The sequence below is a fragment of the Neovison vison genome, chromosome X (genome assembly GCF_020171115.1).
Source record: "Neovison vison isolate M4711 chromosome X, ASM_NN_V1, whole genome shotgun sequence".
In the NCBI taxonomy this organism is placed as follows: Eukaryota; Metazoa; Chordata; class Mammalia; order Carnivora; family Mustelidae; genus Neogale; species Neogale vison.
In genome coordinates this window covers 81,148,051-81,172,888 of record NC_058105.1, presented here as the reverse complement: position 1 = coordinate 81,172,888, position 24,838 = coordinate 81,148,051, and the positions used below count along the sequence as shown (strand labels likewise).

The 24,838-nt window shown below is 40.6% G+C and overlaps 1 protein-coding gene across 2 annotated transcripts in view; it reads right to left on the bottom strand.

Annotated features, from left to right (window-relative positions):
* Positions 1-15: 15 nt before the first annotated feature.
* The window catches only part of FAM120C (family with sequence similarity 120C), a 133,293-nt gene continuing 108,470 nt past the window's right edge, over positions 16-24,838 (bottom strand). Inside the window, exons 11-16 of one of the 2 annotated variants that reach the window (XM_044235708.1) lie at positions 15,122-15,236; positions 14,529-14,738; positions 12,722-12,923; positions 8,917-9,055; positions 8,474-8,531; positions 16-4,856 (exon numbers count right to left, since the gene is read on the bottom strand). In XM_044235708.1, coding sequence (XP_044091643.1) covers positions 4,602-4,856; positions 8,474-8,531; positions 8,917-9,055; positions 12,722-12,923; positions 14,529-14,738; positions 15,122-15,236 — 979 coding nt within the window. In that variant the 3' untranslated portion in view covers positions 16-4,601. The remainder of the gene's footprint in view (positions 4,857-8,473; positions 8,532-8,916; positions 9,056-12,721; positions 12,924-14,528; positions 14,739-15,121; positions 15,237-24,838) is intronic. The other variant, XM_044235711.1, reaches the window with a different exon arrangement.

Sequence of the window (24,838 nt, the reverse complement as noted above, 5' to 3'; positions counted from 1 at the left end):
TTCACACACCCAAAATTATTTCACATTTTTTTACTAAAAGAATAGACTTTTATTAAGCACTGTAAGTTTCTTTCCATCAGCATTAACAGAACAACAGACCAATTTCCATCACAGAACAACTCCTGAGACATTTTCATTCCTTTCTGAAACACTTCCAGAAATTCCTGCAGTTTTCCCTAAGAAGCATCCATTCAAACTTACATTAATAAACTATGGAGCTTTTGTGGTGAGGTGGGCCAAAAAGGCAGGGAATTTGGAATCTGGGAGTGGGAAAGAGAAATACGTATTATCCATCCACTAAACACACTGTCAAGAGCACAGGAGAAGAGATATTAACACAGGAAAAAACAATGAAAGAATTTACTTTGTCAATAACATCATTTATTAGGGAGCACTAAAAATCATTGACTCCTTGAAGTTAAAGTTTCTTTAACCTAGTATGTTATTCTAAAAATAGAAGAGAATAGAATAAAATAAAAGGAGGGGAAGTGTCTTGGGGGGAAGTAACTAAAATGAAATCATAAGATTTGGCAGGGTTATGAGAGATCAATCGGAAATATTTAATTTGCTTCATTTACATGAAAATTCACTAGTCATTAGTTACTACCAACACAGACAAAAAGAGCTATAAAAGTACAATGGCAATGTCAAAAGCTGAAATGGGCACTGTAGCACAGGGGGTATTTTATTTTGCTTTTAACTTGGAAAAGATGATTTTGTAAAAAAAAGAAAAAAAATGAAGTTATCTTTTGAGAACATCAAAACAACCTTTGACAATATTGAAGGTAATCAGCAATAATAAGGGAATAAGTGCACTGAGCTCTACCTGCCCCAGCAGACTACTGCAATAAAGCCAAGGGAAAGAGAATAGAAAGTCAAATTAAAGATGCCAAAGTCACGAGAGGGAGAAAACATAGAATAACATACATGGAACAGTGAAAACTTACCCCCTGCCCCAAAACCCCAAGCATATTTAGGAAATATGCAACAGGAAGTGAACAAGTATAACGATTAAACCTTAGTAGAAGTCTACTAGCTACTTTAAACTGTGGTCTACTTGTACTGTCATTTCAAAGGAGAGGGGGTCTTAGAGACTGAAAGGGTATCACTGACATGCCCACTGAGCCAAGGTTCCAACGGACTGGATCACTATAACCAACAGTTACTTCCACATTCTCCCTACCCTACATAAGCATTCCTCCCCCCACCCCCCAACCCCACCTTAACCACCCTCCCTAATGCCTTGTAATGCCTTGTCTGGCTGTTTTTCTCTGTGATCAAAAGGAGCTAATGTGACTTGGCCAATCAATAATGCCAGAAAATCAAGATGGAGACTAAAATCAAATGTCACTGGCAGTGCCAGTGCCATTTCTTGGGCTTTAAAGTCTACCCAAAGTCCTCCTGGCTCAGAATGAAAATGATGCAAGTGAGCAAAAGTTTGTTGGGCCACTGAATAAGGATGGGAGTTATAGGCTGACCCCAAGACATACCAGCAGAAATCAAGAACTGCAGGTCCTTGGGAATCAGTGGCTATATACAACCAGGGTGCTTTTGCCTGTGTCCCTACAAGGTCAAGGGATCATCTCTGGGGGTACCTGTATGACTTTGTTCAAGAGAAGCCACACACATCATAGTAAGAAATGGAACCTCAAGTAGAGGATGACAGTCTCTCCAAGTGGTACTCGCAGCAAAGAACAGACCCACCTTCCCCAATTTGTCCTCAGATAAGAAAAAGTTCATCTTTCAGTAATGAACCTGAGCTTTTCTGGCTTTTAAGCTGTGTATTTTGGCAGAAAATTTAAATTCAGGAATGTGGCCCTTTTTGGTTCTTTCTTATAACCTTCCGAACCCTGAAGTCCAAATAAAAATCAAGGTTGGAAGCGAGCCACTTACTTTACCCTGGGCCAGGCTAGGAGAAAGCAGAGATGTGTAAGGGAGAGAAGCAAGCCTTTTGGCAAACTGAAATCATCCCTGTCAAAGCAGCAATTTTACTTCTCACAGTGAATGCCTACAAAATAAGAAATTTTCTTAAGGCTGTGAGATTTAACAATACTGTCACTTGATTGTGTCAAATAGATTCAAGATGCACAGAAACAGCAACCGAAGAAAATACCTTTCCATAGAACTCCAAGTACTTCCTATAAGAAAATGGTGCCTACATACTTAATTTAACTCAGCTCAGTAATTCTAGTCATTTTTAGAGCTTCGAGGATTCCTCCATCTGTGGCTCCAGAAACTTCCAAGCCACCTAAGTGCATTACCAAATTCCAATTTTGCTGGACACAATCATCCTACCCTTCAAGACTTTTGTGAAAGGCTGGGCAGGTCCACGAGAAGAGGAGGGCCCAAATTAAGGGAGCAAATTCCAAAGAGGAGGTCTCTGTACACTTTGTTCCTGGTTATATCTTGCTAGGTGTGCACTCTTGTCATCTTGCTTTGGTTTATGTAAGAAGTATCTGGGCAGGGGGAGAGGAATTCTAGGGGTCCCTCCCCCTACAAGCTGTGGGTTCTTTTAAACTGGGCCAGACTAGGATTAAACAGTCTGAGACTGTTTCTGGTCTCGTATGATGCACTCATTGTAAGTGGGCAGTGAGCAAACAGCCTTGCGGTTGTCTGGAAAAAAAATCACCAAGAACCTACTGTGGGTTAACGTGCATGGGGTTTTTCAAAAAGAGAGAGAAACCCTGCTAGAAGTCTAGTCAGTTGAATTCCTGTAGAAATGGTACTTCTTGGGCAAGAATATAACAAAGCCCAAAAGGAGATGTGTAAGGCTGGAAGCCTCAGTTTCTGAATGAAGACACAATGCTAATCTGTTGTAAGCCATGCTCCCTTCCCTCATACCAAAGCTGCTGAGGAGGGAAATTGGAAATGCAAGGTTGTCTCGAGAGTATCTTCCGCAAGGAAGAACAACTTTTTTTGTCCTGGACAGATTCTGGCCTCCTCAGGGGCTGGGAGCTTTCCAGAATGCCCCTAAAGGCCTGGGCCAGAGTCCTCTGAAGTCTTCCTTGCAAAGCAAATGAAAAGATCCAGTAGTCAAAACATCAATGAACAAATAAAACAATCTAGGCATGTAAAATCAAAGTGTCGCTCTCCTCACACTTCCCTACCCATCTTTCCAATGCTAGTCCTCTCTTCTTCAAGGATTCATGGCAATCAATTCTAGCCTGAGGTCAGTTTGACCCAGGAGTTCCAGATGAGGTTTCCTCCAAATTAGCTGCAAGCCCTGGTAATCACCTCCCATCCCCTTTCTCTCTCTGAACATGGCTATTCTGGCCAAAGGAAAGGCTCGAATCTTCCCCCATGCCATTCCAACCTCCCTGCACTCACTCTATAGGATGTGAGGGCTCTGTTCAAGATTAAACTTGTGACAACCCAACTATTTGTTGTTCTGAGCAGGCAATCTCTGGAAAGTACTTTTTGTCTGCTTTAGAGAAGCCCATCTTCTCGTAACTGATGGGCTGTGACTCAGTAAGGATTTTTAAGTGTGGTCTTTTGAAACCCACCGTTCCCTAGCAGTGGAAGCATTTCTGGGAAATTCAGTAAATCCTCTGAGACATCACCATGTATGTAATGTATGTGTGCATGTGTGTACACACACACACATATATTTATATATATAAAATACGTATAGATAAATAGATCTGTCTCTTTTATATAAAGGGTATGTGTATGCATATAGATACACCCATTCATATATACATCCACCCACACACCCATCCATACACACACACACACACACACACACACACACATGCATGCACTGTCTTTTCAGTTCCCTTTCGTACTCAGTTTTAATACATTGATTCCCACCCTTTTAGGGTGTGGGCAGCAAGGAGTGGGTGAACTGTGCCACATCTTCTAATTTACAAACAATGCATTAGTTCAGAGGCAGGAAAAATCTGCCCAGCACTTTTCCGACTCACTAGAATCCCCCAGTACAAAGGCCATTGGTAGTTTTTTTTTTTAAGTGTATAAAATAAAAAATAAAATAAAATAAAATAACCAATAGTATTTCACTTCCCTAAAAACATTTACCTATCTGATTGTCAGGCCAGAGTTAGAGGCGGTGGTACAAAATCCTGGGTTAGGTGAATGGGGAGAAAGAGTGAGAGGAGGGTACAGATTATATACCAAGGTCCCACTACTTCACAGAGGAAAATACAAGTTAGGAGGCCACAGACGGCAGTCCCTACCCCTACCATCCATGGGTTTTGTAAATGAGTAACGTGACGAAGACTCAGAAAACCAAAGCTGGAACTTTTCTATAGGGCCTTACGTGATGACACCAGATTTCTGACAGACACTGCCTTACTACACTCCCAGGGGAGGCAAAGAGAATATTGGCACTTCATATTCAATTTGAGAATAGGAGCTAGTGCTGCGGCCATTCATCTCTGGCCAGAGCTTCCCCAGAAGCTGACCACTAAGTCTGGAGGTCCAGAAAAAGACAGGGAATGGAAAAAGATGAATACAATAGGACATCCCAAGAAATCCTGGGTAAATCTAGGGTAAACATTCATGTCCTCCTCTAACTTGGGCCTACAATCAGAAAAGTATAGGTTTTCCTCTCTTCCTGATCTGCTGAAGCCATCTTCTGCTCGTTACCCTTCCTTCTGCTGTGCCACAGTTCCTAGCTTTTGCTCTCGCAAGCGGCTCTTCTCCCCATTCTTCGCAGGGAAGTAGCGGTTACCATTATTACACATGTTGTTGTCTCTGGGTAAGGCACACTGGGATGAAGCTGGAAGGTGATGATCACTCTTCTCTTCTTTGACTGATGTGCCACTGTTTCCATTTACCTGTGAGTGGGACCGACCCTGATGAGGCTCCAGCGATTTAGAAACTCCATCAGAAGTGCCCTGTCAAACCATAAGAGACTCTTAATCTCACAAAACAAACTGAGGGTTGCTGGGGGAGGGGGATAGGGAGAAGGTGGTTGGGTTATGGACATTGGGGGGAGGTATGTGCTATGATGAGTGCTGTGAAGTGTAAACCTGGTGATTCACAGACCTGTATCCCTGGGGCCAATAATACATTACATGTTAATAAAATTTTTAAAAATTATAAAAAAAAAATTCTCGGAAGCCAAGCATTCAGCTCTACAAGGACGCCCAAGACCATGATTTGTTGTCAAGGCAGCAGAGCCCAAGAGATTGCCTTTGATACCTGACACACCTGACATTTGACAATATTAGAGATAATAATAATGTCTGCTGATATAAAAGTATTTAAGGTTAACATCCAAGAAAATAAAATAATTCTCCCATGGGAAAAAGAAAAGAAAAAGAAGTGCCCTGTCAAAGATGGAGTCAGTGGAATTGGTAATTATTCACACTGGCTGACACTTCCCAAACATGTTCCTAAGCTAGCCTCCAGAAGCTGCTTCAGTTCTTCAAAGCTTGTTACCACCTAATAGTACACCCCGATGACTGTCCTGAGAATTAGGGTGACAATAGATGGATTTGACTGAAATTCAATGGCCATGACAACCACGCAGTAATGACACAGCTGTCATTTATAAAGCTTTACGGTATCTTTTTCTAAAAAGACACTACTATACTACTATAAAATGTTGTTCAAGAACCTGGAAAAAAAGATGAAAAAAGATGAAACGAGTAAAAATCTGCATAATGGATGGAATTAGCCACCTGAGGGAGTTAACAAATATATCAAAACATTACCAGTAAGTGACTTAAGAATCTGAAAATACACAATACTCCAGTGGCCTAAGAATAATCTCAAGAGGACAGGACTACAGGGGCAGCTGGCTGGCTCAGTTGGTGGAGCATGTGACTCTTGATTTTGGGGTTGTGAATTCAAGCCCCATGTTGGGTACAGAGATCACTAAAAAGAATTTAAAAAAGACTTGAGAAAAATAAGAAACATAGGACTATAATGTAAGCAGATTAAATAATCTGGAACAATGATCTCATACTCTGAAGAAAGGGTGGCTGAATAGAAAAAGGAGAGTCATCATGGCCCTCAGCAGCAGCTCTGTGCAGGAACCATGCCTCAGTAGGGTTATAGACATTGGGGAGGGTATGTGCTTTGGGGTAAATTGGAAGAGGAGATGAACCATGAGAGACTATGGACTCTGAAAAACAATCTGAGGGGTTTGAAGTGGTGGGGGGGTGGGAGGTTGGGGTACCAGGTGGTGGGTATTATAGAGGGCACAGCTTGCATGGAGCACTGGGTGTGGTGAAAAAATAATGAATACTGTTTTTCTGAAAATAAATAAATTGGAAAAAAAAATAAAAAAAAATAAAAAAAATAAAAAAACAAAGTTAACATGAGAATTTCCTTGGCCAGGCTACCTCTGGAGTAGGTAACAGTATCCCCAGTAATCTTCACAAAGAGAAACTTAAGATCATCTACCATCCCTACTTCTTCCCTTCGTTTCTTCAACTGTAAAATATAATAATAGTATCTGTTTTTTTAATTCCTATAAGGATTCAGTGAGACACTCTATGTAAAGCACTTAGAACATGTTGTGCCTGACACACTGTACAAACTCAGTAAATTCTAGCTAATACTATTGTTTGATTCCAAGTCTCCTAGCAAACTTCCGATACCATGGTTTCCCTTGCAGCTTACACTTAAAGAAAGCAAGCTCTGGTAGAAATGGTTAAGAGCATATGCACTAGTGTCAGCCAGACCTAAGTCTGAATCTTGTCTCTACCAATCAGAGCTGTTATACTGCAGGGGAATCAGGACAGCAACAGGCTATGGAATCAGCTCAGGCTGGAAGGGCAACGCTGATATTGACTTGATGGATAATTTGGGGCAAGATGTTTCATCCCTCTGAGCCTCAGTTTCAAATGGAGAATAATAAACACCTCACAAGTTTTTATTATAAGAGTGACCAGAAAAGAGTAACTGTACAATATATCACAATACTTACTGCAGAAAGTACTTGATTGAGACAAAATGCTGTAAATTCATACCTTTCACAAGATCTTTCACAGATCTTTCAGTATCTTTCACTCCCCCCCTTCTCCCTAGTGCCACTCTTTCGGTCATATCCACATAGCTATTTCTGTGATCTTAATTAATGTGAGTCAACCCCTGAGAGAGAGAGAGATCTACTCTTACTGTACCAAAAAAAAATCAGGTTTTTCAGACTGTATACCTAATGATCAGACCCTGAATCACGGTTAGTTAATCAAGGCTGTATTACCTTATGGGAGCCTATCTGAATGACCAGTTTTCCTTCTAGGTATAATCCCTTATATCTTACTGAACAGCTTCTGGAAAAAGTTGAGAAGCTCTAGAAAAATCTCAAAGCTCTTGCTCTATGACTTGTGTGGAGGACTTACCATTCTAGTTCCATTTTTTAAAAATTTTTTCAATTTATTTATTTTCAGAAAAACAGTATTCATTATTTTTTCACCACACCCAGTTCCATTTTTAGCTCAAAATAACATTAAAGGAAATACGTAACTTTGAGAAAGCATTAGACAATGGGGATTAACTGGATGCAGTGAGGGCTGGCTGTATACAGGAGAGCTAATCCGGGACTGAGAACCTATGTCAAAGCTGCTTTGCAATATGGTCTCATCAGTGACCCTTGGGAGGATTAGAAACTGCATGTAAAATGTCTAGTAGAGGGCTTGGTAGAAAGGGGGCATTCAAGAAAACAATAGCTCCTAGGGCGCCTGCGAGGCTCAGTCGGTTAAGTGACAGACTCTTGATTTCAGCTTAGGTCATGATCTCAGGGTTGTGAGGTCGAGCCCTGCAATGGGCTCCACGTTGGACATGGAACCTGCTTAAGAATCTCTCTCTCCCTCTCCTCTCCCTTGGCCTCACCCCCACCCTGCTCATGAGTACTCTCTAAATAAATGAAAGAAAAGAAAGAAAGAAAATGGAAGGAGGAAAGAAATGATAGCTGCTATACTAGGAGGAGCCCAGCAGGCTGAGTCCAATACAAGATTCTGGTTCAATAAAGATTAGGTTCATCATGTCTGGGGAGAGGGGCATGTCCAATAAAGACCAGTAGAAACTGTGATATAATTCAAGGTGTACCTTAGAGGACAGTTTAAGACCATTCTGAGCCATTAAGAATAAACAAAATGGCAACATCTCCTTCCTTCTCATATTCAGCAAAGGCTGAAGTCCAATTTTCTAAGCATCTCTACTCAGAAAACCCGAGCAGCTGGAAATCCCACTGTTAACTTCACTCTGGCCCTTTTGTGGCTGCATGTAGCACATACTATGGTAGGTACAGGTGTTCAGGACACAGGACCTGGTTTCTGTCCTGTGGTCTCATTCAGAGGAAAGAATGACACTCTGCAGCATTGCGTGAAAAGCCTGGGCAGACTAACCCTCACTAGACTCTCACTAGAGCAAAAGAATGAACTCAAATGCTGGGAGAAGCCCCGAAAACACAGTTTTCCATGCCCGATCTGATATTTTGCAAGTTAGGTGAAAAGACAAGAGGTATCAAACAGAAGCTAGATAATCTCAAAACAGGGCTTACTTGTTTGTTTCCTTTTTTATGTCCTTTGGATCCTCTACCAGTCTGTTCTTTTCCATGCCTGTAGAAAGTGAGGGGAAAAGTGATCCTGAGGAATACACAGAGTCCATACCCACATTTTCACTTAGTTAACTACTCACCTCCTCTAGGAAGTTTGACTCCCTTAAGTTAGGTGCCCTTCCTCTGTGTTACCACTGTAAACCTTTATCTCTCTTATTTCTATATTATACTAAATTGTTCTGTGTCCCATGTCCTCCTCTAGAGTAAAAACTTTTTCATTGAGGCTGGGAATATAGTGTGTGTTTGCTGAACTAAACTGAAAACTGGCTTTAAAAATGGAAAGTTAGTTAATACCTCTTACCTTAATAGAAGTATTCAGTAGTTGGGCATTTTCCCAATGGCACCTTGATTGACATTAGCTCATATCAACCTACTGGAATACATACCCTTTTCCTGGCCCACCGACAGAAACAACTTGCATGCCAAAAGAGCCTCGGCCCCTGGAGGACCTACTACCAGCCCACTGGCCCACAACCATCCCAGCAATCTCCAGTTTTCCTCCTTGGGGTGGGATTGGATGGAGACCTGGAAAGACAGGAAGAAGGGCAGTAATGAATGCTAAATGCAAGGTAGGATAAGAGGTGGAACAAAAGATCCTACAGTGCCCCCTACTCTGCTTATTTCCATTTCTCTATGATAAAGACTCTGGGGGCGCCTGGGTGGCTCAGTTGGTTAAGCATCTGCTCAGGTCATGATCCCAGGGTCCTGGGATAGAGCCCTGCATCGGGCTCCCTGCTCAGTGGGGAGTCTGCTTCTCCTTCTGCCTCTCCCATTCCTCCTGCTTGTGTTCTCTCTCTCGCTGTCTCTTTCTCTGTCAAATAGATAAATAAAATCTTAAAAAAAAAGACTCTATGATGACAACAAAGGTTCATGGTGGAAGTGAATTTAGGAAGGGGGGTTGAAGATCTGTAGGACATCCACTTTGGCAAGCTGGGTGTGGACAACACATTTTTCAGCTACAGAGCCTGGCTGGCACAGAGTAGGCATGCAATATTTGTTGAAGGAATGAATGTCCTAAAATCTAGTTAATAGAAAATTATATGCTAAAACCACTTTTATTTTCCTTTCTTTTTTCTCTTTATTAAAGTTTAGTTGACACACCATGTTACATTAGTTTCAGGTGTACAACACAGGGATTTGAAAACTATGGAGTCACGCTCTACTCACCGCAAGGACAAATACCATCTGTTGGCATACAGTGCTATTACAATACCATTGACTAGATACGCTGTGCTTTTCATCCCTGTGACTTATTCATTCCATAATTGGAAGCCTGTACCTCCCACTCCCTTTCACCCATTCTGCCCAGCCCCCCACCTCCCTCCCCTGTGGCAACCATCAGTTTGTTCTCTAATTAAGGGTCTGATTCTGATTTTTATTTGTTTATTCATTTGGGCCAAATGATTTTTCTTTTTCTTTTAAGTTTTATTCAAATTCTAGTTACTTAATATAAAGTGAACCCAAACCACTTTTGATTCAAATACATACCATGACACAGTGGAGGCTTAGCCAAACAACCAAACTAAATGGAAAATAATGAAACTGAAAGCAACTTATAATTAATTAACTTATAATTAATAAGCAAGAATAGCAACAGCTGAAAACCAGAACTAATTTAAGACAAGATAGCATATCTCCTTAAAACAGGAAATTCCAATGCTGTATATACATATGAGCTCACCAGCACAACAGAGCTTTGTAATATGGCACAAAAGGAAGCCTTCACAGAATAATTTTAATTTTAGTTTATGGAAAAAACACGAATGTTAATAACCCTTCACTCACTTAGCAGGTCAGCAGTAAAGAGCGCTTTATTCATATGACAGTGGGAGTCTAGTCCTAAGAAGGCTAGAAAGACTTGCGCTTTTTTGGGCATTTTATTTATTTATTTATTTATTTTTCAGCTTTATTGAGGCAAAATTGACAAATAAAATTGTAAGATTGAAGGATACAATGTACTGACTTAAGTGTATGGGAGGGTCAGTGTCCTTAGAATTTCTCCATGGTTCGCTGGTTCCATCTGAGTCCAGGCTGATCCTGTTTGCTTTGAGTATGATTTTAGGTTACTTGAAGTTAATTTTTATTCTATTCTAGCCTCATTACTTTGGGTACTCCAATGTTTATAGCAGCAATGGCCATGGTCGCCAAACTGTGGAAAGAACCAAGATGCCCTTCAACGGATGAATGGATAAGGAAAATGTGGTCTATATACACTATGGAGTATTATGCCTCCATCAGAAAGGATGAATACCCAACTTTTGTAGCAACATGGACAGGACTGGAAGAGATTATGCTGAGTGAAATAAGTCAAGCAGAGAGAGTCAATTATCAATGGTTTCACTTATTTGTGGAGCATAACAAATAGCATGGAGGACATGGGGAGTTGGGAGAAATTGGAAGGGGAGGTGAACCATGAGAGACTATGGACTCTAAAAAACAATCCGAGGGGTTTAAAGTGGCGGGGGGGTAGGAGGTTGGGGGAACCAGGTGGTGGGTATTATAGGGGGCAAGGAATGCATGGAGCACCGGGTGTGGTGAAAAAATAATGAATATTGTTATGCTGAAAATCTAAAAAAAAATCAATAAATGCAAAAACATTTTAAAAAAATAAATAAATAAAATAAGATCATCTATAAATTAAAAAAAAAAAGAAGAGATGGGGCCAAGGGCACAGGCCCACAAACTTGGGAAATAAGTGGGTCTTCATTTTCTGAAAGAGGAAGGAAGAAGAGAAGGGGACAGCGACATTTTAAGATGCATAAGAGGGACTTTAAGAAATTTCATTCATGCAACAAGTAGGTGTTAAGGGCCCAGGAAGTGCCAGGGCCTCTCCCAGGTGAGAAAACATCTGGTGAACAAAACAGAAGGAAATCTCTACCCTCGTGGAGCTTACACAGGTTGAGTCTCCTTATTCTCGATAAAATGTGACAGGCTCAAAGATTGGGCTGGGAACTTAAGAAGATGACAAAGTAATGAGGCTAGAATAGAATAAAAATTAACTTCAAGTGACTTGCATTTGGGGGATCTTATTGTGGCCTTTCAGGAGGCAAGAGGCTCCTCATGAACCACCAGTAACTGGAGACCAGGCATCACTGGGAGCTGGGACAATGTAAAGGACCTCCCGAGAACTTAACCTTAATTAAGGCTGTCTTCTGAGACACAATAAAATCAAGGCACAAAAAATGAGAGCAACGATCTCTAAAGTCAGTTTCAAGGAATAGAATGAATGAATGGCCAGCTTCCTGGTTTATAACACTTGTTCATTAGCTGATTGAACAGAGCAGACATTCACACTGCTCATCTAAGTAGAGCCTTGAACTAAATATGCATACTGAAATTTATGAGCCTAAATTGAAGACAAACTTCAACTTCCAGCTTTATTTTTTTTAAATGACGAGCAATAGACAACAAACATTTCCAACCACAGCAATGACACTCCCACCTGATCACAAAACCTTGATATTTCATGTCAAAATGTCCCTATTAAAATATTGTGCTTTGCCAAGATTGTCTGAATTATTAGGATCACTATCTGAGCTACCTAAGCCTGACTGTCTCTTCATCACTAAGCCACATCTCAGGTGTCACCATAATTTATACTTAGGTATGTCTGGGTATATGTGTGTCTGTTTGTTTTCCCCACTAAACTGCAATCCCCTGGTGGGCACGGACTATAATTTATTTCTCTCTATGCTTCTGGAAATGTGTCATCTACCCCCAGAGCCAAAATGAGTACATCAGGTATGGTTGTCTGCGGACACTGGTCATTTACTCTTACCTCCCATTTGGTCTTTCTGGAAGCTCCTATGTACATCTGCCTATGGGGAATGAGTGAGCTAACCGGCAACTATGGTGATCCAGTTCACTTGAGATATAGTTCTCGGAAGTAATAAAGTACCTCCTGGTTTCTACATCAGTTACTTTGTGAGTTTAGTTGGTGACAGTCAAATCCTCAGGGACCAACTACCTCTATGGAGCATGGTCTGGGAAGTCAGTGGACTTCCTAGGCTACATCTAGGCCACACCTCTGTCAATAAACTCCTCTTCAAACTACCACGGCACAGCACAGAAGGTAAATTAGATAATACATATATAAAAAAAAACTGCTGATTCAGTATCTGGCAATAATTACTGGATAGACTACTATGAAACAGACTGAGGATGACAAATACCTCATTTTTAGGTACTGACCCGCAAATCCCCGGCTCCGTCCTTGAGGGGGAGGCGGCATTGAGCCCATGGCTCGGGAATAAAGTGAAACAGGATAGAGAGAGGGCACCATGGGAGGCACAAAAGTAGGTGATGGAAGTAGAGCAGAAGGTGGTAGATGGTTCATGTTGACTCCTTCAAGGATACTCTGTCTCATCTTTTCCACTTTGGTTGCCAGGTCAGCCTTCAAAGGAAGAACAGAATTAATAATAGCAACCGCCATTTTAAAAAAAATATTTATTTATTTATTTTAGAAAGAGATGGCGTGGGGGGGTGGGGCAGAGGGAGACAGAGAGAAACCCATGCGAACTCCACACTGAGTGTGGAGCCGGATGAGGGCTTGATCTCACAACCCGGAGATCACGACCTGAACCAAAGCCAAGAGTTGGATTAAACCAACTGTGCCACATAGACACCCCTAAAGCTGCCATTTTCAAAGTTCTATGTTTCAGGTATAGTACTGGGCATTCTAGTTACAGTTTCACAAATCCATTGCCATTAAGAGAACTGAGGCCTGGGCTAAATGGCTCAAGGAGCCATACCCAGGAAAACCTGCCTGGCACATTTTACATGACACCAAATGATCATATTAGCTCTGACCAAGGGCTTATTAAGGCACAGTGACTAGGTCAAGGAAGACAAATATAACCATAAGTATTTACTGATGGTCTACCACACAACCAGAAATACGCTAGGTTATTTTTTAAGGGGGAAATAAAAGAATTAGATGAACAAGAGAATAAAACCTGACATATGCCAAGCTTTTTAACCTTTTCCTCCATACCCAGGATCAGAAACCATGACCTCTGTCTAGGATTAGTCCATGCCTCTAGGCCAGAGGTCAGCAAACCAGTTCTGAAAAGGGCCAGATAGGATTTGCAGGCCAAACTGTCTCTGTCACAACTATACAACTCGGCTATTGTCGGGGGAAAGCAGTTGTAGACAATACATAAATGAAAGAATGTGGCTGTGTTCCAATAAAACTTGACTGGAATAAAAATTCCAAGTTTTGCATTTTGAGGTAGTTTGACAACTCCTGTTCTAGTCCCTAAGCTCATTCCGCCCAAATGGATAAAGAAGTAAGGGTGCCTTTCCTCATCTTTCTTAAGGTTTCACTGTAAAAAATCCCCTGCTTCTACTCTGTTATCTACTTTACCACCATCTTCTAGTTCCAAACATAGTTCCTTTACAAAAGAGGGAGTTGGGGGAAATTGGAGGGGGAGATGAACCATGAGAGATTGTTGACTCTGAAAAACAATCTGAGGGTTTTGGAGGAGTTGGGGTTGGGAGGCTGGGTGAGCCTGGTGGTGTGTATTATGGAGGGCACGTATTGCATGGAGCACTGGGTGTGGTGCATAAACAATGAGTTCTGGGACACTGAAAAGAACTTAAAAAAATAAATAAAAATTTTAAAAAGATATCATCACTTGCAAAAGTATATAACAGGGGTTTTTTTTGTATTTTGCAAATAAGGGAAATGAAATTCTAAGAATTTCAGGAAAGGCATATAGTGTATCTGAGTATTCTATGGGCAAAAAATATTCAGTAAGAAAATATTATGAAAATTTGAAGTTCATAAAAAATACTTTCCAACATACGATTTTAGAGCATGTACATATCAGACTCTGAGCCTTTGGGCTGATCCTTGACCAAGTGCGGTTAATGGCAGATATATTCTTCCACTTTTCCTACCTCCCCCTCTAATGTCTGTGCTCCCTTCCACCCTCTGCCAATTTATCCCCACGGCAGATCAGAGATGGCCCTTAGCAGCTGCCTAACTTGCTGGTACCTGGCCATCACAGAGCTCAATCAAGGATACTCGCTCTCGGCCTGCTTTAATTAACTTGCTCTGGAACAGCTTGCCATCGAAGTAAATCCAGGGGCAGCAGTGCTCCCATGGGACTGGCTGGCCACAGGCATCATTAGCAAACAGAGCTGTGTCGACCCCACTCATGAAGAGGGCAGCAAGCTGGATCCCTCGGGCATCCAGTTTTTCAATCTGAAACCACCACAGAGGAAAAACTACTATTAAAAACTTATTGTTATTGGTTACATTTACTCTTGTCCCCATTGTGTTTATTATTCTAGTTAAAGTTGAAAATGTTGGCTTTTAATTACAGACATCCGAGTTCACTAGTAGCTTCAATCCATGACATTCCAGGAGAGTTTGAAAGACACTCATTACCCTCCCCCCGCAAAAGACATCAACTTTAAAACTTTAAAAAGACACCACCTTGAGATACCTTTTTTTGGCCTGTCAAATTATGAAAAAAATTTAAAAATTAAAGACAAAAAAGAACACCCAAAGCTGATGAGGAAAGACCAAAAGGAAAGCTGTGAGCTCATAGAGGAAAGAATTTAAGTGAGGGAAGATCAAATCACCTTGAGTTCTTGAAGCTGATCAGGTTCATAAAGCTGGGTAGATACTGCCTGAGCAAGGAAAGTGTCAAGCTCATGGCGATGCAGGATTCGGCCACCAGGCCACTGAACCATGTACCTAGAAAATAGAAGCATCATTTTTGAGCCACAAAAGCTCATTTATTCATTTCATAAACATTTTTACTAACCTAAGAAGCTATCATGGACCAGACTCCAGGCTAGGTTCTGGCAATTCCAAAAGAATAAAGTAAAAGCATCTATGCCTCTGGTTGCTTGCAGTCTGAGTGGTAGAGGAGATAGGCACATTCATCAACAATGACAGGAGAGTGTTAAGTACCAAGATAGAAGAATGCCCAGGGTGCTACACAAGCACAGAAGACAGCAAGTCTGGAAAAGTGAGAGAGGGCATCCTGAAAAAAAGTCAGTAGGAGCTGGGTTTCAAAGGGCCTGTGGAAATAAGTAAAACAAAATGGGGAGAAAGGATGTCCTGGGTTGAGCAAATAGTACACGTGAAGGCACATAGTTGTAGAGTTCAGGATGATACAGCAGGTTCCATAATGCTGGAGCTTAGCAGGTTTGCAGTGACAGAAGGCAGGATTAGAAAGTAGGCCAGACTATGAAAACCAGTATGGAGGTTCCTCAAATAATTAAGAATAGAACTACCATATAATTGAGCAATCCCACCTCTGGGAATATGTCCAGAAGAAATAAAACACTAGCTCAAAAAGAAATCTGCAACCCCCATGTTCACTGCAGCATTATTTATAATAGCCAGACATGGAAATTAACTAGGTGACCACTGATGGATGAGTGGATAAAGTAGTTGTGGTAATATATGCAAATATAACAGAATATTATTCGGCCATAAAAAATGAAGAAATCCTACCATTAGCAATAATATGGAGGAAACTTGAAGGTATTATGCTAAGTGAAATAAGTCAGACAGAGAAAGACAAATAGTATATGATTTCACTTATATGTGAAATCTTAAAAATACTGAACTCCTAGAAAAAAAGATCAGAGTTGTGGTGACCAAAGGTGAGGGGATGCTGGGGGAAGGACGGGTTGAGGGAAGGTGGTCAGAAGGTACAAACTTCCAGTTATAAGATAAATGAGTACTAGAAATAAGGTACATAATGACTATAGTTAACACTGCTGTGTGGTATATAGGAAAGTTAAGACAGTAGCTCCTAAGAACTCTCATCAGCAAGAGAAATTTTTTCTTTTTCTTTGTATCTATAGGAGATGATGGATATGAACTAAACCTATTGTGGTAATCATTTCACAATACATGTAAATGAAACCATCATGCTTGTACTCCTTAAACTTATACAGTGATGTGTATCAATTTTTTCTCAATAAAACTAAAAAAAAAAAAAAAGGCGGGATCATGAAGTGTCTCAAAAAACAAAATTGAGGAATGTGGGCCTTGGTTCTGAAAATGTAAGAAGACACTTAAGGATTATCTGCAGGACAGTGATAGTGACTGGCTCATAGGGCAAGAGACAAGAGGCCTGGGTACTAGTTGGGAGGCAACTATAGCAACATGTGGCCAAAGAATTATGAACAAAAGCACTGGCCCGGGGAATGGAGAGGACTAGGGGACGAACATAAGAGCTACTAAGGAGATAAATCCATAGGATTTGGTCATGCATGTTATTGAAAGGGGGTAAAGAAAAAAGAGGAGTCTAAGATTCCTAGAATTCTGGCTGGGGCAGACGGCTAGATGATGGGGCCATTCCCCAAGACAGGAAATATACTAATTAAAAGAAGTAAGTACTCATTGATGAGTATTTGACCTGAACTTCATGAACTGAGTATGTTAATGTTCTAAGCACAGAAAATGCAGAAAGAGGAAGAGAAAAACGAAAAAAAAATACATCTATGTCTTTGTCCATAGCTTCCTGAAGACCCACAAGACAATGATGATTCACATTTATTGGAGCTGTGTGAGAAAGCTGGCATTTAAAGCAAAGGCTGGTCTCTTCTGAGTGGCACATGGAATGAATTCCTGGGGACTCTGATCCCATTACTACTACTAGGAGGCAGTATGGTACCCTGAAAAGAGCCTGGGCTCTGCAGCCAGGCACCCCGCCTTTGAATCTCTAACCTGCTGTTTCCTCACCCAGAATGATCACAACAGCCCAGAGAGTCCTCCTGCCACTACTCTTTCTTCAAGCGCAACTGTCATTTCCCTGAACTCAAGGGTATTTCTGGGACTACAGGACATGCTGACAAGTTCTGTTGCTTCTTTACAAATGAAGTTCTAAGTGACTGGGCTTTCCAGGAGGTATCCTCCTGGGCCACAAATAAAGAACAATTTCTACCCTCTTCCCTGTCCACACGTTCTCCCCTTAGAAAATGTATTTATAGCTTATAATCTATTTTACATTTTTAAAAAAATATTTTATTCATTTATGAGAGAGAGTGAGCACAAGGTCAGGGAGGAGCAGGGGAAGAGGGAGAAGCACACTCCCCGCTGAGCAGGGAGCCCAGCATGGGGCTTGATCCCAGGACCCTGGGATAGTGACTTGAGCCTAAGGCAGATGCTTAACTGATTGAGCCATGCAAGCACCCTTATTTTACACTTTTTGATGCTATATTATACATTACACAATTCAGAGCTTTTATCTTCTCTCAATATAAAATACTCTCCTTTGTCAGTGTTTTTTTGCCTTGGGAACTATTTTATTAACTAATACCGTTTCTTTCTTTTGATTTATACTTCATTGATTTACCTTTGCCCATTCTTTTATTTTTAATCTTTCCATATGATTTTGTTGGCAAAATGTGAAGCAAAAATAGAAGAAAATGAACAGAAATGCAATTATAGTGGGAGACTTTAGCATACTACCATTAAGCTTTAACATGTAAAATACGCCTGAAATACATTTAAAATCACAGATTTGAGCAATACAATAAATAAGGTTCAAATGCTTGGTTGATTTTGTACAAAGAAAACATATTTCTTTCAAGTGGCCATGTGAGATCTCATGAGATCTAGGACCTTGTCTGTTTGGCCTTGTCTATTGTCTTGTTTCTTATTCATATTTATTATACACTATCTAACATAATACATCGCATAGAGTAGGTATCAGTAAATATTTATTACGGCACTGACTGAATGCATCAACCAAGTCATGGAAAAAAAAGCACCAAACCAAAAAACCTCCACAAAAATCCTCCAAAGGCAAATTGTACCAGTCATATCCTTATTACTATGAAAGAAAAACTGACCTAAAGGAGCTCCTAAAGAAGTCAAGAGTGGGAAACAGGCAGGCTCACTGAAAGACAAATACAATGAGAGGGATGTGACTTTACAAGTTGAACAGGTTGTTTTGGGTGCTCTTAAAAAAGAGTGACTAAATTCACCTGGGAGAATCAGAGAAGGCCTCACAGAGAAGAGAACATTTAATTTCCCAAGGATGTGAGATTTTTGGTTGGCTTGGTTGATACTTGTTAATGTTAATTTGCAATTTTTCACATTTCTCTGACTCTAGCATGATGCATGGCAGAATGGATGTGCAAAAAATGTTTGCTGAGGGGGAGGAGTCAAGATAGCAGAGAAGTAGCAGGCTGAGATGACATCAGGTAGCAAGAGATGAGCTAGATAGCTTATGAAACCATTCCAAACACCTACAAATCCAACAGGAGATCGAAGAGAAGAAGAGCAACAGTTCTCGAGACAGAAAATTGACCATTTTCTGAAAGGTAGGACCAGTGGAGAAGTGAATCCAAAGCGACGGGAAGATAGACTGCAGGAAGAGGGGCCAGCTCCCAGCAAGCGGCAGAGCAACGGAGCACAAAGTCAGAACATTTGAAAGTCTGCTCCACTGAGGAACACCGCTCCAGAGGCTAAACCCGGGTAAAGCCCATGAGGGGAGAGTGTGGCCTCAGGTCCCGCGGGGTCACAGAAGGATTGGGGGTGTCTGACTGTTACAGAGCTCACAGGTATTAGAGCAGGGAAGCTGGCTACAGAGACAGACCGAGTAGTGAGCTCTCAGCTCGGGGTCACTTTCAACCATAACCCGTGGAAAGGTCACTGCTCTGTGAGTGGGGTCCCCACAAGATCCAGGGAGACGCCCCCTAGAAGAGCTCAGGGATCTGAGGGGTCCGGAGACTCCAGGCAAAGCTGTGTGCCAGAGACAGAGAGGCTTGGTTGCAGGCTGGGTGAGCTTGGAGTGCAGCCAGAGGCCGGGAAGACAGGAGTGATTGAGCGCTCTTCTCTGAGGGCACACTGAGGAGTGGGGGCCAGAGATCTTGGCTCCTCTGGGCCAGAGATTGGGAGGCCACCATTTTCATTCCCATCCTCTGGAACTCTACGGAAAGCGTTCAGGGAACAAAAGCTCCCAAAAGTGAACCCGAGAGGATTACTTAGCGTGGCCCCTGGTAAGGGAGGTGCAATTCTGCCTCGGGCGAAGGCACTTGAGAATCACTACAACAGGCCCCCCCCCCAGAAGATCAAGAAATCCAGCCAAGATCAAGTTCACTTACCAAGGTGAACAGTGGAATTCCAGAGGAGGAGAAAGCAAAGCATGGAATTCATGGCTTTCTCCCCATGATTCTTTAGTCTTGCAAAGTTAATTAATTTTTTTAATTTTTTTTTCTTCTGCTAATTTTTTTAAACTATTACCCTTTCCTCTTTTAACGATTTTTAACTAGTTTATCTTAACAATAACTTTCATTTAAAAAAAATCTTTTTTGAACCTTCTTTATTATAGTCAGATTTTATCCTTCATTGTATTGAACTTTATTTTTTGTATACACATAGGGATTTTTCCTCTAAAAAAACTGGGGTACAATTTCTTCTAATAGATCAAAATATACCCTAAATCTCGCACAGGGCTTCTTCTAGTCTCCAGCCTGAGCAAATTCTCTCCACCTTCTTTTTCTTTGTTCTCCCAACCAACTTACCTTATATCAACTCCTTTTTTTAGAAATTAAAAAAATATTTTTTTCATCTTTATGGTCATATTCCATCCCTTCATTGTGTTTACCTTTATATACGTTTTTCATTCTTTAAAATTTGGGGAGGTAGTTTCTTCTAAGAGACCAAAATACTCCCCAAATTAAGTGGGTAACCGTGTTCTAGTCACCAGTCTAAAATATTTTCTTTTTTATATTTTTTATTTGTTTTCTTTTAAAAATTTTTTTTCTGAACTTCTTTTTTCCCCTTTTCTTCCCCCCATGATTCGGGGTCTCTTCTGATTTGATTAAAGCACATTTTCCTGGGGTCTTTGCCACCCTCTTAGTATGTTATTTGCTCCTTCATATATTCTTATCTGGACAAAACAACAAGGCAGAAAAACTCACCACAAAAAAAAGAACAAGAGGCAATACCAAAGGCTAGGGACCTAACCAATACAGACATGGGTAATATGTCAGATGTAGACTTCAGAATGACGATTCTCAAAGTTCTAGCCAGGCTCGAAAAAGGCATGGAAGATATTAGAGAAACCCTGTCAGGAGAAATAAAAGCCCTTTCTGGAGAAATAAAAGAACTAAAATCTAACCAAGTTGAAATCAAAAAAGCTATTAATGAGGTGCAATAAAAAATGGAGGCTCTTACTGCTAGGATAGATGAGGCAAAAGAGAGAATCTGAGATATAGAAGACCAAATGATAGAGAATAAAGAAGCTGAGCAAAAGAGAGACAAACAGCTACTGGACCACGAGGGGAGAATTCAGAAGATAAGTGATACCATAAGAGGAAACAACTTTAGAATAATTGGGATTCCAGAAGAAGAAGAAAGAGAGAGGGGAGCAGAAAGTATATTAGAGAGAATTATTGTAGAGAATTTCCCTAATATGGCAAAGGGAACAAGCACCAAAACCCAGTAGGCACAGAGAACCCCCCTCAAAATCAATAAGAATAGGTCCACACCCCTTCATCTAATAGTAAAATTTACAAGTCTTAGTGACAAAGAGAAAATACTGAAAGCAGGCCGGGACAAGAAGTCTGTAACATACAATGGTAAAAATATTAGATTGGCAGTGGACTTATCCACAGAGACCTGGCAGGCCAGAAATAACTGGACTGATATATTCAGAGCACTAAATGAGAAAAACGTGCAGCCAAGAATACTAGATCCAATCCACCATGATCTGGTAGGATTCATCCCTGGGCTACAAGGATGGTTCAACATTCGCAAATCAATCAATGTGATACAACACATTAATATGAGAAGAGAGAAGAACCACATGGTCCTCTCAATTGATGCAGAAAAAGCATTTGACAAAATCCAGCATCCGTTCCTGATTAAAACGCTTCAAAGTATAGGGATAGAGGGAACATTCCTGAACCTCATCAAATCTATCTATGAAAGACCCACAGCAAATATCATCCTCAATGGGAAAAAGCTTGCAGCCTTCCCATTGAGATCAGGAACAAGACAAGGATGCCCACTCTCACCACTCTTGTTCAACATAGTATTAGAAGTCCTAGCAACAGCAATCAGACAACAGAGAGAAATAAAAGGTATCCAAATTGGTAATGAAGAAGTCAAACTCTCTCTCTTCGCAGATGACATGATTCTTTATATGGAAAACCCAAAAGACTCCACCCCCAAACTACTAGAACTCATACAGCAATTCAGCAACGTGGCAGGATACAGAGTCAATGTGCAGAAATCAGTGGCTTTCTTATACACTAACAATGAAAATACAGAAAGGGAAATTAGAGAATCGATTCCATTTACTATAGCACCAAGAATCATAAGATACCTGGGAATAAACCTAACTAAAGAGGTAAAGGATCTGTACTGGGGAACTACAGAACACTCATGAAAGAAATTGAAGAAGACACAAAGAGATGGAAGACCATTCCATGCTCTTGGATCAGAAACATAAACAATGTTTATTGTTAAAATGTCTATACTGCCTAGAGCAATCTATACTTTTAATGCCATTCCGATCAAAATTCCACCGGCATTCTTCAAAGAGCTGGAGCAAATAATCCTAAAATTTGTATGGAATCAGAAGAGACCCCGAGTCGCTAAGGAAATGTTGAAAAACAAAAATAAAGCTGGCGGCATCACGTTACCTGATTTCAAGCTTTATTACAAAGCTGTGATCACCAAGACAGCATGGTACTGGCATAAAAACAGACACATAGACCAGTGGAACAGAGTAGAGAGCCCAGATATGGACCCTCAACTCTATGGTCAATTAATCTTTGACAAACAGGAAAAAATATAGAGTGGAAAAAAGACAGTCTCTTCAATAAATGGTGCTGGGAAAACTGGACAGCTATATGTAGAAGAATGAAACTCGACCATTCTCTTACACCGTACACAAAGATCAACTCAAAATGGATAAAAGACCTCAACGTGAGACAGGAATCCATCAGAATCCTACAGGAGAACATAGGCAGTAATCTCTTTGATATCAGCCACAGCAACTTCTTTCAAGATACGTCTCCAAAGGCAAAGGAAACAAAAGCGAAAATAAACTTCTGGGACTTCATCAAAATCAAAAGCTTCTGCACAGCAAAGGAAACAGTCAACAAAACAAAGAGGCAACCCATGGAATGGGAGAAGATATTTGCAAATGACAGTACAGACAAAAGGTTGATATCCAGGATCTATAATGAACTCCTCAAACTCAACCCACACGAAACAGACAAACACATCAAAAAATGGGCAGAAGATATGAACAGACACTCAATCAAGACATACAAATGGCTATCAGACACATGAAAAAATGCTCATCATCATTAGCCCTCAGGGAGATTCAAATTAAAACCACATTGAGATATCACCTTACACCAGTTAGAATGGCCAAAATTAACAAAACGGGAAACAACATGTGTTGGAGAGGATGTGGAGAAAGGGGAACCCTCTTCCACTGTTGGTGGGAATGCAAGTTGGTGCAGCCTCTTTGGAGAACAGTGTGGAGATTCCTCAAGAAATTAAAAATAGAGCTTCCCTATGACCCTGCAATTGCACTTCTGGGTATTTACCCCAAAGACACAGATGTCGTGAAAAGAAGGGCCATCTGTACCCCAATGTTTATAGCAGCAATGGCCACAGTCGCCAAACTATGGAAAGGACCAAGATGCCCTTCAACGGATGAATGGATAAGGAAGATGTGGTCCATATACACTATGGAGTATTATGCCTCCATCAGAAAGGACGAATACCCAACTTTTGTAGCAATATGGACGGGACTGGAGGAGATTATGCTGAGTGAAATAAGTCAAGCAGAGAGAGTCAATTATCATATGGTTTCACTTATTTGTGGAGCATAACAAATAGCATGGAAGACAAGGGGTGTTAGAGAGGAGTAGGGAATTTGGGTAAATTGGAAGGGGAGGTGAACCATGAGAGACTATGGACTCTGAAAAACAATCTGAGGGGTTTGAAGTGGCCGGGGGGTGGGAGGTTGGGGTACCAGGTGGTGGGTATTATAGAGGGCACGGCTTGCATGGAGCACTGGGTGTGGTGAAAAAATAATGAATACTGTTTTTCTGAAAATAAATAAATAAATAATAATTAAAAAAAAAATAAAAGAATACTAGATCCAGTTAGGCTATCATTGAAAACAGAGGGAGAGATAGAAAGCTTCCAGGACAAACAAAACCTGAAAGAATTTGCAAACACCAAAGCAGCCCTACAGGAAATATTGGAAGGGATCCTCTAAGCAAAGAGGCACCCTAAAAGTAGTAGACCAGAAAGGAACAGAGACAATATACAGTAACAGTCACCTTACAGGCAATACAATGGCACTAAATTCATATCTCTCAATAGTTACCCTGAATGTAAATGGGCTAAATGCCCTAATCAAAAGACACAGGGTATCAGAATGGATAAAAAAACAAAATCCATCAATATGCTGCCCACGAGAAACTCATTTTAGACCCAAAGACACCTCCAGATTTAAGGTAAGGGGATGGAAAAAAATTTACCATGCTAATGGATATCCAAAGAAAGCTGGGGTGGTACTTCTTATATCAGATCAATTACATTTTAAGCCAAAGACTATAATAAGAGATGAGGAAGGACACTATATCATACTCAAAGGGTCTGCCCAACAAGAAGATCTAACAATTTTAAATATCTATGCCCCTAACATAGGAGCAGCCAACTATATAAACCAATTAATAACAAAATCAAAGAAGCATATTGACAATAATACAATAATAGTAGGGGACTTTAATACTCCTCTCACTGAAATGGACAGATCATCCAAACAAAAGATCAACAAGGAAATAAGGGCCTTAAATGACACACTGGACCAGATGGGCATCATAGATGTATTCAGAACATTCCATCCCAAAGCAACAGAATACACATTCTTCTCTAGTGCACATGGAACATTCTCCAGAATAGATCACATCCTGGGTCATAAAACAGGTCTCAACTGGTATCAAAAGACTGGGATCATTCCCTGCATATTTCAGACCACAATGCTCTGAAGCTAGAACTCAATCACAATTAGAAATTTGGAAAGAACCCAAATACATGGAGACTAAACAGCATCCTTCTAAAGAATGAATGGGTCAACCAGAAAATTAAAGAAGAATTTTAAAAATTCATGGAAACAAAAGATAATGAAAACATAATGGTTCAAAATCTGTGGGACACAGCAAAATCAGTCTTTAGAGGAAAATACATAGCAATACAAGCCTTTCTCAAGAAATAAGAAAGGTCTCAAATACACAACCTAACCCTCTACCTAAAGGAGTTGGAGAAAGAACAACAACAACAACAACAACAACAAA